Genomic DNA, 12,416 nt, shown 5'->3' on the forward strand with positions numbered 1-12,416 from the left:
GCAATAGTACATGCTTCAATATAATACAGAATAATATTGGGATGAATAATATGAAATTAAAGAAAATGAGGTATATTACAAGAAAGAGAGCGAACTCAAATTGAAAAGCGCGTTTGGAATCTGTCCTGTTATATTGTTGAAGCTCAAATCCCTAAAAAAAGTTAAACAATATTATTATTATGTATTGATAACAAAGCTATTATCACATGGTTGTGATTCATAAAACTAGTTATCTACAAGAAGTAATTAACAATTATAATCCTTACACACTATCCCAACAAGAAAGAAGGAAAAAGAAAAGGATAGAGAAAAGATAAGAAGAGTGGAAAAGAAACAGAATGAATTTGAAATACAATGAAGTGGCCCCTTATCCAATTACAAAGAGGGTGAGTTCATTTTGCAAGCCAAGAGAAACCTGATAACAATATCACTTAATTTGATCAGTATTTACTACATAAATTTTAATACAAGAACCCACATAAAGCTCTTTCTTCAGGTTGGGGTTGCCCAACCTAATAAATAGCATAGATGTTCCCAATTCCATTGCTTTGAACAACAATCAATTCAACCTAAATTCTAGCACTACGTGTATCTAAAATTCTAAATAGTCACCCACCAATGGGAATTACTTACAGCTGTGACAACTTTAAGTATTCTCCTATATTTGATGGAATTGAATCAGAAATGTTATTATTCCTCAGCACTCTGCAACAGATGCAACTAAACTGTTATATTATATTCTGGAAGAGCAAAAAAGTGGAAAGAAAATATGGATATTCATTATTAGGAATCTAAAACATAGACACTTGGGTGTTTTCTTACAAGGTACTTAGAGATTTCATATTCTTTATAAAAGCCAGTGAAGAGCTCCCATTAGACAAATCACTTATTCTCCTACAATAGTATCACACATGAGATTGTTAACTTTACAAGATCTACAAAATACAAATAAAAGTAACTAAGAGATGTTGACACTCACAACTCTGTCAAAGAAGTCAAATTGGAAAATGCTGAGGGTATTGGACCTTCTAAAGAGTTTCCTTCAAGTTTCCTACCAAAATCATTTTGGAGTAGTTAATCATAAATTGTGCACAAATGCATCTCTTCTATAGAATGTACAAGTACACACTAAAATTTTATCAATGATAACTTTGACTTTGCAATGGAAATTGAGCCTTATCAAGTATGATTTAGAGAGAAGCAAATAGAATAGGGCTAACAATATTCTTACAAGGTAGTAAGCTTTGACCAATTCCCAATGAAGTCAGGTATCCTGCCTGTTAGTTCAGTATCTGAAGCCCACCTGAAACCATAAGAAATATCTCCTCACACAATCTAATCACAATTTTTTGTTTTAATATTCATCATTATGTAAATTTTAGAAAGTTTGCAAGTGAGAAAAGAAGTAGTAAGCTAGTTCTTACACTGTCACAAGGCTTTTCAAATTAGCAAATGTTGAAGGAATCGCACCACTAACTCCAGAACTATCAAAGTAGCTGTTGAGGTAAAGAATTTTCATGAATAAAATTATATTGATATCCTATCATCAGCTCAAATAAAAACTTAGTAGTAACAGTTAATGAACTTAACAACTAAAGGAAAGGTCACAAACCATTTTTGGCAACTAATAGAACAATTTTCGAAATTTCTCATAGTAAGTATCTACAAAATATATCATTTTCACCATATCATTTCTAGCAGCTAATAGTACTTGACTTTATCATGTAAAATATATATTTTTAAAATATGATTACATTGTTTTATGTCCTAGGATAAAACAGATAATCTTGCATTTGCAAAACCTTGCAATATGGCATATGAGATTTGTTGTCACAAAGTTCTTATAATCTCTAGTCACAAAGTTCTTATAATCTCTAGCTATAGACAGGATATTACAAGAAGCTTTACTAGAACCATTTCCAAAGTCTGCCTCATCTAGCTATAAAATCAAATCAAATTGATTTTCAGAACGTTCACTGAAATTGGAAATCTTTATGGTACTAGAACTTACAGCTGTTCTAATTTCACTAAATTGCCAAGCTCAGATGGGAGAGAACCAGTGAAGTTGTTTGTCGAAAAAGACCTACAAAATTAAAAAGTAAAACAATAAATGAATTATAATTTATATTCAAGGACTTGATTATCTTAGGGTGCAGATCACCAAGATCAAGTATGTGAGATATAGAATTCCAACCCCAAAAAAAAAAAAAGATATGAAATGCAGAAAGCATCAAAATAGGTGTACAATTGCATCAGGGTGACTACTAAATTCATATTTTTGTGAAAACCCTTCCTCATTAATTTAATGGTAAGTCACACATGCATCCTATTATTGAGGGAGGAGAAAATGCCATTTGAGATATAGCTTATCACAAAACCCTTCTTCAAATTAATTACAATAAAAGAATGGTTGAAACAACACCACCAAGATGCCATATAGATGACTTACAAATTTTGAATGAGGGTAACTTACAATGATATTAAATCTGTAAGATTTCCAAGTTCCTTTGGAAGTGTCCCTGATAATGCATTGATGCCAAAACTCCTAATTTATTAAACATCAAAGGAAAGAGAAATGTTAGCTGGCATTAGATGTACAATATCCTTTGAGTTTCAAACCAAAATTGAGACAAGCTTACAGGTATTGCATGAGATATAGTTTGCCGATGGATGCAGACAAGTTACCAGTCAAGTAATTTTGGCCCAAATTCCTGTAAGAAATATTGCAAACATAGCATATTTAACAGAATATAATGAAAATGAACCATCCTGAAAAACTAGTACACCACATCTACTACAAAATTCAATTGGTTTACATGATGTAGTACACTTTCAAGGTCTAAGTTCAATCCTAGCTTACATGAAAAAGAAGGTAATCCATATTCATGCAAAACGCAAGTAAACAAACATATCAAGAAGATATCGTACAAGTTGAAGAGGAAAGTCAAAGTCCATAGTTCATCTGGAATTACACCAACTACATTCAAGGCATAAGCCTTCCTGTAAAAGGGAAAAAAAAAACCATCAACCATGAAAAAAATGATTCATGTACTGAAGATGCCCAAGATATTTTGAAGTGTAGTTTCTGTAACTTACCAAATTTTGCAGAACTTTCAAGGATTTAAAAAAAAATATAAAAAAAAATAAAAATTTTGATAAAAGGGGGGATTATCATATGAAATAATTGTGCTTCAGCTTGTATATGAATTTAATTCATTGATCGCTAAAACTACAACTTAGTAAAGGTGGCAAATTGAATGACTGCTCAAGAATATTTGTAATTAATATCATAAAAGCTCTCTACAAGCGCAATGTGTACATATAACAGTGAGTTTCCAATTAATGGCCATATACCCTATTGGCATTCTACTCCCTTTCTATGGGTTTAGATCTGAGGGTCAAACTCGAATCCCCTTAACTTGCACTTTGCAAAAATAATACATATTGAGGCCCCATCTTATTATCCTTTGCAGGGATTTAGATTTTATTCTTTTGTTTGCACTAAATGCATCTCAAATTGTGCTTGTATACTCCAATGGCATAAAATTCATGGTTCATTGTACAAAACCACACTTGTAATAGTGAAATGTGGTACAAGGAGAAAATGAGCATAGGAGAAGATAAAATTAACCATCAATATATAAATCCAAAAAACCACATGAGGAACTTTTAAGTTATAAAACACACATGTGCACATGTGCACACACACAAAGAACTTATCTCTTTATTTATTTATTTTCAATTCCTTCCCCCATTTCAACATTGGAACATTGAGTTCAAGTAAAGTTCCCATTTTATATTACCATGTAAATTTATAAAGTTGACACATTTTATCTTTTCATTTTTGGTCATCATATAGATGATTCATACATGAGATTTCTTTTAAAAGGATATTATGACAAGGCCTCCTTATGATGTCTCCATGACCTCCCCTTAGTCCTTAGGATTCTATGGCCAATTTCATGCAAAACTCAATAATTTTAAAGCAAAAACATCCATCATAGGTGTTGGTTTGACCAACAGATGCCACCAACTTAAATTGGTGCATGAAGATACATTTCATCAAAATTTTAAGCAGCAAAATACTTTATCTTTTATGCTCAAATTTGATGGTATGATGTTTGTATGACATTACATTCTCAAAAACCTTTAAAATAAAGGAACAGAACATGGGAAGCACCATGAAGGCACACCCATGACAGATTAGATCTTCTAATTAGAACAAGGCTGATTTGGGTGGCAAAAAAATCTCACTTGTTTGACTGCTGTACCACACACACACACACACAACACACACACACACACACACACACACACACACACACACACACACACACACACACACACACACACACACATATATATTTAGAGTGAAACACACCACCACCACTCCTCCCCCCAAGTTTTGAATGCAACACTCAACTCTATGTGTATCATTTTATGTGAAAACCATGGACATCCATTAAAATAAAAGATGTATTGCTTGTGTGATGACACTGTCAATATTTAGAACTATATTTTCACATAAAGAAATACCATAGGGGGTTTTTTCTTAAACTCAAAAACCTCAAGAAGGTAAAATGTTACATAATTAACAATTTACAGGTAAAACAATACCACAAGGGGTTTAAGTGTTACACTCAAAACCTCAATGTGTTTTGTTTTTAGGGGAAACTATATGGGATTTTGTGCATATTTTTATCCTAAAATGAATGGTAGAAATTGGCATTGAAAAATGACCTGGGGTAGTATATATCTCAATAAATGACTCTGTTATCCCTTATCTATTTCTCAGTGCAATATAAAGTAGGTTTATTAATAAGCTCTCATCTGAATAATACCTCCTTATTTCCTCTATAAAAATACTAAGATGGAAGACGAGTTGAGACCTATGTTACCTACCAACAAAAAGAATTATTATCAGCCATGAACTCCCCCCACAACCACCACCATTCTAAGTTAAGTTCACTTTAGAAATATCCACCTCTATACCCAACAAACTAACAAAATTCTCGATAATTAGTTGGTGTATGTCAGATGAGTCACTACACACACTCGGGATAATAATTCAGTGCTTGAGGAGCTCTAAATACCCTTCTTAAATAAATAAAAAAACACCCGGTCCAATAACAAGATGTTGAGGACAAGCATTATAAAACAACGATATGAATAGCGATTTTTGTAATGCACATTGGCAACTCACCTCACCTGTCAAATGATTTTTTTTTTTTTAAAAAGGTTATTGTTACTTTCCTCTGCCACTCTATAAAGGTACATAAAATTTTAGTATATTATAACATATAAGAATAAGTTTTGCTACTAGGCAACCAGTTAATATATAATATCCTCTTCATCAACCAGTTAATATAATATATCCAACAGTGTTGACACTAATTTTTTAACCAATATCGAAAATAAACTTAAACCTTTTCAACAACCAGTCAGATATAATAGAGGTGATCCCCTTGCTTTTCGTTTTAGTTCAATAAAAAATTATAATATAAAAAGAAATGCAATTTACATTAAACCATTTTTTTTTTTATTGAATGTGGTGAAATTGTAATTCTAAGCTAAAATGGCATGGGAAACATAACATGAGGATATATATATATATAAAAGAAAGAAACATACAATTGGGTAATGTGGCAAGTAGAGTTACTATTGGCGGAACAGTCACATTTGATGAAGGGGTTGTAGTTTCTGTCATCGAAGCTGGTAGAGTCGATGGCTGCTCCACTGCATGGTTCCCCGCTTATATTCCATTGATTTGATGGTGCTGAGATCCCCCATTTTTGAAATATTGTATTCAATGCTGTCACTGCAATCATATTCACAATTAAACATCATTGTGATCAATCTGATATACAACCTCCAAAATTGCCACTGTTTAAAAGAACAATATTAATTAGAAAAAAAGAGCGAAATTTTATAACATTATTATACTAAAAAAATAAATAGCTTATTTTTATTTTGAGCCCATCCCAAACAGAGAAAAATGTTGTGTTTGTAAAAAAGAACTTTCTAATCATTGATACCCATCACAGATTAGACCGTAAAATAAATCCCACTTAATTAACAAATATCCGAATTGTCCAAAACTATTAAATCTACAAATATTTTTATTTATTTTAAGAATTAAAATTACAATTAACCCACTTTTAAAGGGTGTAAAAAAAATATATCAATCAGTGAACGAATTTTTATTTTTTTAATGAAACAGTGAGTAAAATCCATGTAACATAGATTTCTTTCTTTTTTTTTTTTTTTGGTCACTATATAGATTGATTGAATTTTTTATATCCAATCAATCTATATAGTGACCAAATAAAAAAAATCTTTCATAACTTTTTTTAGAGAGAGAGAGAGAGAGAGAGCATTGCTAATAGCTGTCTGATTATTTATTTAGTTAAATATGTAATTATTAATTTATGATGAACCCAAGCCCCACTAATACTATATAATATTTTACCACCACCCCAATAATGTAATGGCTGACACCACAAGTTGCTAGCACAACTGTAAAGCTAAGCTAGCCATTGAAATGATGATAATATCAAAAGTACAATATCTACCTTGCATTTACCAGCATGATTCGTTGGTTTGGGGCTCTCATTAACTTCATCCATAGCTAGATTTGCAAGCTATAGCACAATCAAATTCTAAAAGCTAGCCTTTTATATATTACTTCAAGTTTTGTACTTCAACAATTATAAACACACACAGTTTTTGGCATTCATTATTTATTGGATTATAACCAAAAAAAAACAAAAAATACCCCCAAAAAAAAAAAAGTTTCGTATTGCTGTTCATATGTAACATATGCAGAAGACAAAAAAAAAAAAAACCCTCTGATCAGCCAATTACATTAATATGTAATAAACTCTGTGTGTGTGTGTGTGTGTGTGAGAGAGAGAGAGAGAGGCACACCTTCAGCAGGATCTGTAGCAGCTTGGGTTCGATTTTGAGCTTGAGCTAACTCAAAAAGTTGGCCAAAGATGCAAGCAACACAAAAAACTAAAGCTAGAAGAGGTGATGATCCTACCATGACTTCAATTTTTTCTCTATATGGGATTCATTAACAAAATAGAAGTGCAGTGAGAGATATTACAGAAGGGCGAGAGAGAGAGAGTGAAGAAAAGAGGAAGATAAAAAGCTTCTCATAGATATGCAAAGCCGTCACACCATCTACTCTATTTGACTAAATCCATTGGTAAATATAATATAAAAATGCCAATAGCTAGGGACAGAAAGTTGACCATTGTTTATAAAACACTACATATATAATTGATACATTCATATCATGCGGTTTGGTTGTTAGTTACATCATGCCCCACTCACGCGCCCCTAGCTATTGGTGTCCACTTGGTACTTGGTAGCTCAACATTCACAAATCGGACCCTCTTGGTGGCAACTTGGTAGCTATATTTCTCCAAAAAAAAAAAAAAAAAAACTTGGTAGCTATATAGTATAACTTATGAAGTCATTATGACTCATAAAGTCATTGGCACCAATAGCTAGTATAACTTATAAAGTCGTTGGCAGTAGTTGGGCTAGTGGTTTGTTGATCCAGTTGTGGTGGTGGGTTGTTGATTGGTTTGCAATTTTGGGTTGTTGGGTTTTTTCTTGATGGGTTTTGTAACAGTAGTGGGGGTTTGGGTTGTGATCACAGTGGCTGGGCTATGAGTTTGGTGGGTTTCAGTGAGTCGATCCTGCGATGATGGGTTGTGATCATGGTGACTGGGCAGTGGGTATCTGGCAGTGATCATGGTCTGGGTAGTGCGTATTTGGAGGTGGCTATGGCTGGGTTGTGATGTGGGGGGTTTTAGGTGGTAGTGGATTTGCTAAGTTGAGAAGAAAGAGTGAAAGTTTGTTCACTTTGTTGGTTGATCCTGGTTCAGAGAAGAGAAAGAAGGAATATTTAATTGAAGTGGTAAAAAAAAAAAATCACCACTTGGTTGAATTGTAATGTGATACGTTAAAATAAATAAAATAATTTTTTGAGTTGCTAAATGTTTAGGGGCTGTTTGATATGGTATTTTGAACAATAGTTTTCAGTGTTTAAACAACATTATATGTATTTACACACATTTTTTCACTTACACGTATTTTCACACATTTTTTCACTTACACGTATTTTCACACATTTCTTTATTTACACGTATTTTCACATTCGTTATCCTTTTTTATTCATGAGTGTCTTAGGACAATTGTTAATAAATCATGAGTGTTTTAGGACAATTTTTAATAAGGTTTGACTTATCTCCGATACTTTTTTAACTAGAATTTCCTTTTATTTTAATGAAAAACTGTCACATCATCCATTAACTAAATAAAATATGGAGATTAAAATTCACTATCACTTACCATTGTATATTTAAAATAAAAGGAAATTTCCAAGTTTAAAATTACTAGAGGTAAGTCAAACCCTTTTATAAATCATTTTATGAAAATTTTGATATCACTTTTATTATAAATAAAAAATAAATAAAAACTAATTACTTTTATCTCATGACTCTGTAATCGTGACCCTTAAGATCATTCACATTGCAAATTTTTTTTTTTTTTTCTATTTTAACATAAAAACTTTCTTCTTCTATTTTTTTTTTTTTTTTTAACATCCCCTTGCCTTTTTTCCTTTTTTTGTGCAAGTCATGACTCAGACATCATGACCCTTAAACAGTTAAACCTGTCATAATTTCCAAATGAGTGCTATTAAAAAAATATCATAACTTCTCCACAATTTGTCAAGTTATAAGTGGTGAAGATGTAAACTACATGGATCCATTATTTTTTCTCAATCGTTAAATAAAAATTGTGAGATATATATATATATATATATATATTTATATATATTATGACACTAGCATTCCCGGCATCTGAATTGGATTGCATAAGGGCAGCTTTTGAAATTTCTAACTTTGAAGTTTTGGAACATACATTTAACACATGATAAAATCACAAGAACTAGTAAGGCGGCCAACAGTCTTTTACTAATTCATAAAAAATTAAATAAAATAAAAACTAAGGCCAACAGTCTTGTTTGCTGGTGATTCTCTTAACAAGAAAAATCTAGATTCGAACCCCTCATGACCTCATTCTCAGTTATTACCTGTTGTAAGCAATATATATATATATATATATATATATATATATGTAAGGGCCAGTCAATCAACAGGCCCATTAAGGTCAGGATCGTTGGGCCTGTGGCCCATCCGAGGATGCATATCCGTCCGAAGAGGCCAAGTCAGGTCATAAGGCAATTATCGAGAGGGGGTGGTAGTCAATATCATGAAAGTAGAGTTCCGTATTAGTCCGAGGACACCATACTCCTCGGCAGTATGCGTCCGAGGACGATCAGGATGCGGTCTTGTTACAACTAGACCTCGGAATTATGTCACCACTGAAGATGGGATAACAGACCAAGGGTAAGAAAGAAAAGACAAACAAATATCTATAACTACAACTGCCTCCGCATTAATTACCTTTCAACCAACTCTCTGGCCGCATTAATGTGGAGGTGATACCTGAACAGTAAGGAGGCAGCCTTATAACTGCCCATAGGAAGTTCCAGGAGGTGCTAGATGGGACAGAAAGAAATCCCCAGAACCCAACTTACACGTGTGTGGTGAGGATGGAACACGGAAGATGGTATATAAAACTGAAAAAAAGAATATGCAAGAGAGGGATTGGAGCAAAAAGAGAAAGAAAGAAAGTATAGACTGAAGAAGAGGAACGTAGAAAAAACACAAGAACTGTATTGAACACCAAAGCAAAACTATTGTTGTGCCAACTCTGGGCCTTCAATATACGCGAGGGTGAATCTTTTCATTCCCCAAAAGTTAATCTAGTTCTTAATACCCATACTCTACAAATTATATTGTTTGGGCCTATTTACGTGCGAACCCAGTATCGTTTTGGGTTGCTGCAAATCGTGTCCTTACAAAATATATATATATATATATATATATATATATAAACAACTCAACCTTAATCTCAAAATTATTAGTTCCTATATACAAATTTCTTCCATTCAATTTCATTATAGTTTTTTTATATAAAGTAAGGTATATATAATTTTTTTTTTTTAGTAAAATAAATTCAACAAAAAAATCCTTTCACAAACGCAACGGTAGTTCAACACTAATGAAAATCTATGTAAGCTATAGTTGCATATTGTGCTTTAAAAGTTTTGGACAAACTAAAACCCACAGAAGTATTAACCTTACAAGATATACGGGGTTAGAACTATAGACATGAGATGAGATACTACCCAAAAAAAAAAAAAAAAAAAAAAACCATTGTTATTAGACTATCATTTTTGTTCTTGGGTTTTAATAATAATGACATTTCTTTTGTGGTTTTCATGTCTAATTTTCAAATCCAAACTCTCCTCTCACATTATCCACACACATATATATATAAAACCTTACGAAATAAATTAAACGACTTCATAAAACCATATAAGACTTAAGTAATTTTTCTTTAATTGTAATTGGGAGTCTATATTCTCTTTTTCTTTTTTCTTTTTTTTTTGCCATTTAGTTTACAAGACAAGACGTATGGATTGGGATTCCAGAATGAGATAATCATTCAAAGTTTTTTTTTTTTTAAATTATTTCAAAAAATAATTAGAGTTTGATATCAAGAAGCCAAAAGAGTTGCCATGACTTTCTTTCAAAAAAAAAAAATTTGAGTTGCCAACTTGCCATGACTTAAAAGATATTATTAGTCAACAAAATATTTGAGTGGTACTTTTTTTAATTACAAATATCACTCATTCTAACTAAATCTCATATTAAATTGTGAGATCATTAATTCCATCCTAAATGTCAAACTAATCTCAAATTTTATATGTTAGTTCAATAAAAAAAAAAAAATTATATATGATCAGTTCCTTTTACATCAATGCAGCACCATATTTACCAGCACCTAGAATAGAATAAAAGGTGGGTGCTGTCAAACACGCGCCTAAACTGAGTGTGAAACTGGCAGTACAATGCACACGGCGCCAAAATAGTAGTAGGTGACTGTTCAAAAAAAAAAAAAATAGTAGTAGGTGATGGTCAAACCGTCAAAGTTCAATCTTCACCGCCGAGCTCTCTCAATAATACAACTTTAATGGCGGATTTGAAATCAAAATCAACCTTTAAATCTCTTTTCCAAATAAGACTGAGCATGCATTTACATTGCTTGTGACAAAAAAAAAAAAAAAAAAAAAGTCTATTTTTCATTAAAAAATTAATTTTTTTTTTTTTGAGAAACAAAAAATTAATTTTATTTAATCACTTTTTAAAAATATTCATGTCCAATTATATATTTTATATTATTGTGGGGTCCGAAATCTGAGGTCCCAGCCCACTTTGTGTTAAGAGTCCAAAACCTAAGCCGAGGAGCCCTACTGTCGAGGACGCGCAATGAAAGCTCCTTGAAGGCCCAAGGATGTGGCCGGGGAACTTGAAGAAAAGGACAAACTCAGTACAAGAGCAGTACAAGGGAGAAAGCTGCCAACACCGTAATGTGAAGCCCAACACCTGACAAGCCCATACTCTAGACCATGCTATCCAACTTTTCCCAACCACCCCCAACCACTCTGACGTATGGATTGATAGGACGAGTAATTACCCCAAAGAAGGAAAAACTGACACATAGGTGAAGAACAGGAAGGAAATACTAGTATAAAAGGGAAAGAGAGCTAGGAGGGGGGGATCCGGAAAAAATGAGGAAGAATGGTGAGAATGTGATGCTCCTCGGACTAAGTCCGAGGAGTCAAACCTTTCAAACTATATTGATGTAAGGCTTAGCTATACAGGTCAAACCTACTTTTGTATGAGCTCTCATGAAATCCGGACCGGACCGTTACCCAGCGACCAAGGGCAAGCCTTTCCAAACCTACTCTCTACAAATCATATTGTTCGAGCCCTTTACATACGAGCCCAACATCATCCTTAGGTCGTTAAAAATCGTGTCCCTACAATTGGCGCCGTCTGTGGGGAGGCTCGCGTGTTGGTGCAGGTGGTGGTGGAGTAAAGTCTCTATCAAGCAGAGGTCCGCTAAGTTTCCTCCATTTCCAGCGACATGCTGCTGTTGTTGCCCCGACATAAACTTTCGCTAGGGGGCTACGCCTTGCAGTGCCAATGGCATGGGCAGCTCTAGGGGCTTACAACCTCAAACTAACTCTCTCCACCTTGGTCGAGGGGCTAACCTTCAAAAAAAAAAAATACAAGTTTTGAACAGAACCGAGGCCTTGTATGGTCCTCGAACTTAAGCCTATGGGGAAATCAACTACTTAACAAGAAAAATACAAGTTTTGGACAGAACCAAGGCCTTGTATGGTCCTCGGACTCAAGCCTATGGGGAAACCAACTACTTAACAGAAAACTACAAGTTTTGGACAGATACAAGGCCTTGTATGGTCC

The 12,416-nt window shown here is 33.3% G+C and overlaps 1 protein-coding gene across 5 annotated transcripts in view; it reads right to left on the reverse strand.

Moving 5' to 3' along the window:
- LOC115983467 (probable LRR receptor-like serine/threonine-protein kinase At1g56140) overlaps positions 1 to 12,416 on the reverse strand; it is a 54,605-nt gene that overhangs the window by 9,751 nt on the left and 32,438 nt on the right. For 3 of the 5 annotated variants that reach the window (XM_031106146.1, XM_031106148.1, XM_031106150.1), the window contains exons 1-12: positions 6,928 to 7,205; positions 5,632 to 5,818; positions 2,929 to 3,000; positions 2,640 to 2,711; positions 2,474 to 2,545; positions 2,012 to 2,083; positions 1,425 to 1,496; positions 1,232 to 1,303; positions 980 to 1,051; positions 823 to 894; positions 634 to 705; positions 80 to 151 (exon numbers count right to left, since the gene is read on the reverse strand). In XM_031106146.1, the coding sequence (XP_030962006.1) occupies positions 80 to 151; positions 634 to 705; positions 823 to 894; positions 980 to 1,051; positions 1,232 to 1,303; positions 1,425 to 1,496; positions 2,012 to 2,083; positions 2,474 to 2,545; positions 2,640 to 2,711; positions 2,929 to 3,000; positions 5,632 to 5,818; positions 6,928 to 7,045 (1,025 nt within the window). In that variant the 5' untranslated portion in view covers positions 7,046 to 7,205. Of the gene's footprint in view, positions 1 to 79; positions 152 to 633; positions 706 to 822; positions 895 to 979; positions 1,052 to 1,231; positions 1,304 to 1,424; positions 1,497 to 2,011; positions 2,084 to 2,473; positions 2,546 to 2,639; positions 2,712 to 2,928; positions 3,001 to 5,631; positions 5,819 to 6,927; positions 7,206 to 12,416 lie in introns of those variants that run through there. The other 2 variants (XM_031106147.1, XM_031106149.1) reach the window with 2 other exon arrangements.

The sequence above is a fragment of the Quercus lobata genome, chromosome 4 (assembly GCF_001633185.2).
Source record: "Quercus lobata isolate SW786 chromosome 4, ValleyOak3.0 Primary Assembly, whole genome shotgun sequence".
Classification (NCBI taxonomy): Eukaryota; Viridiplantae; Streptophyta; class Magnoliopsida; order Fagales; family Fagaceae; genus Quercus; species Quercus lobata.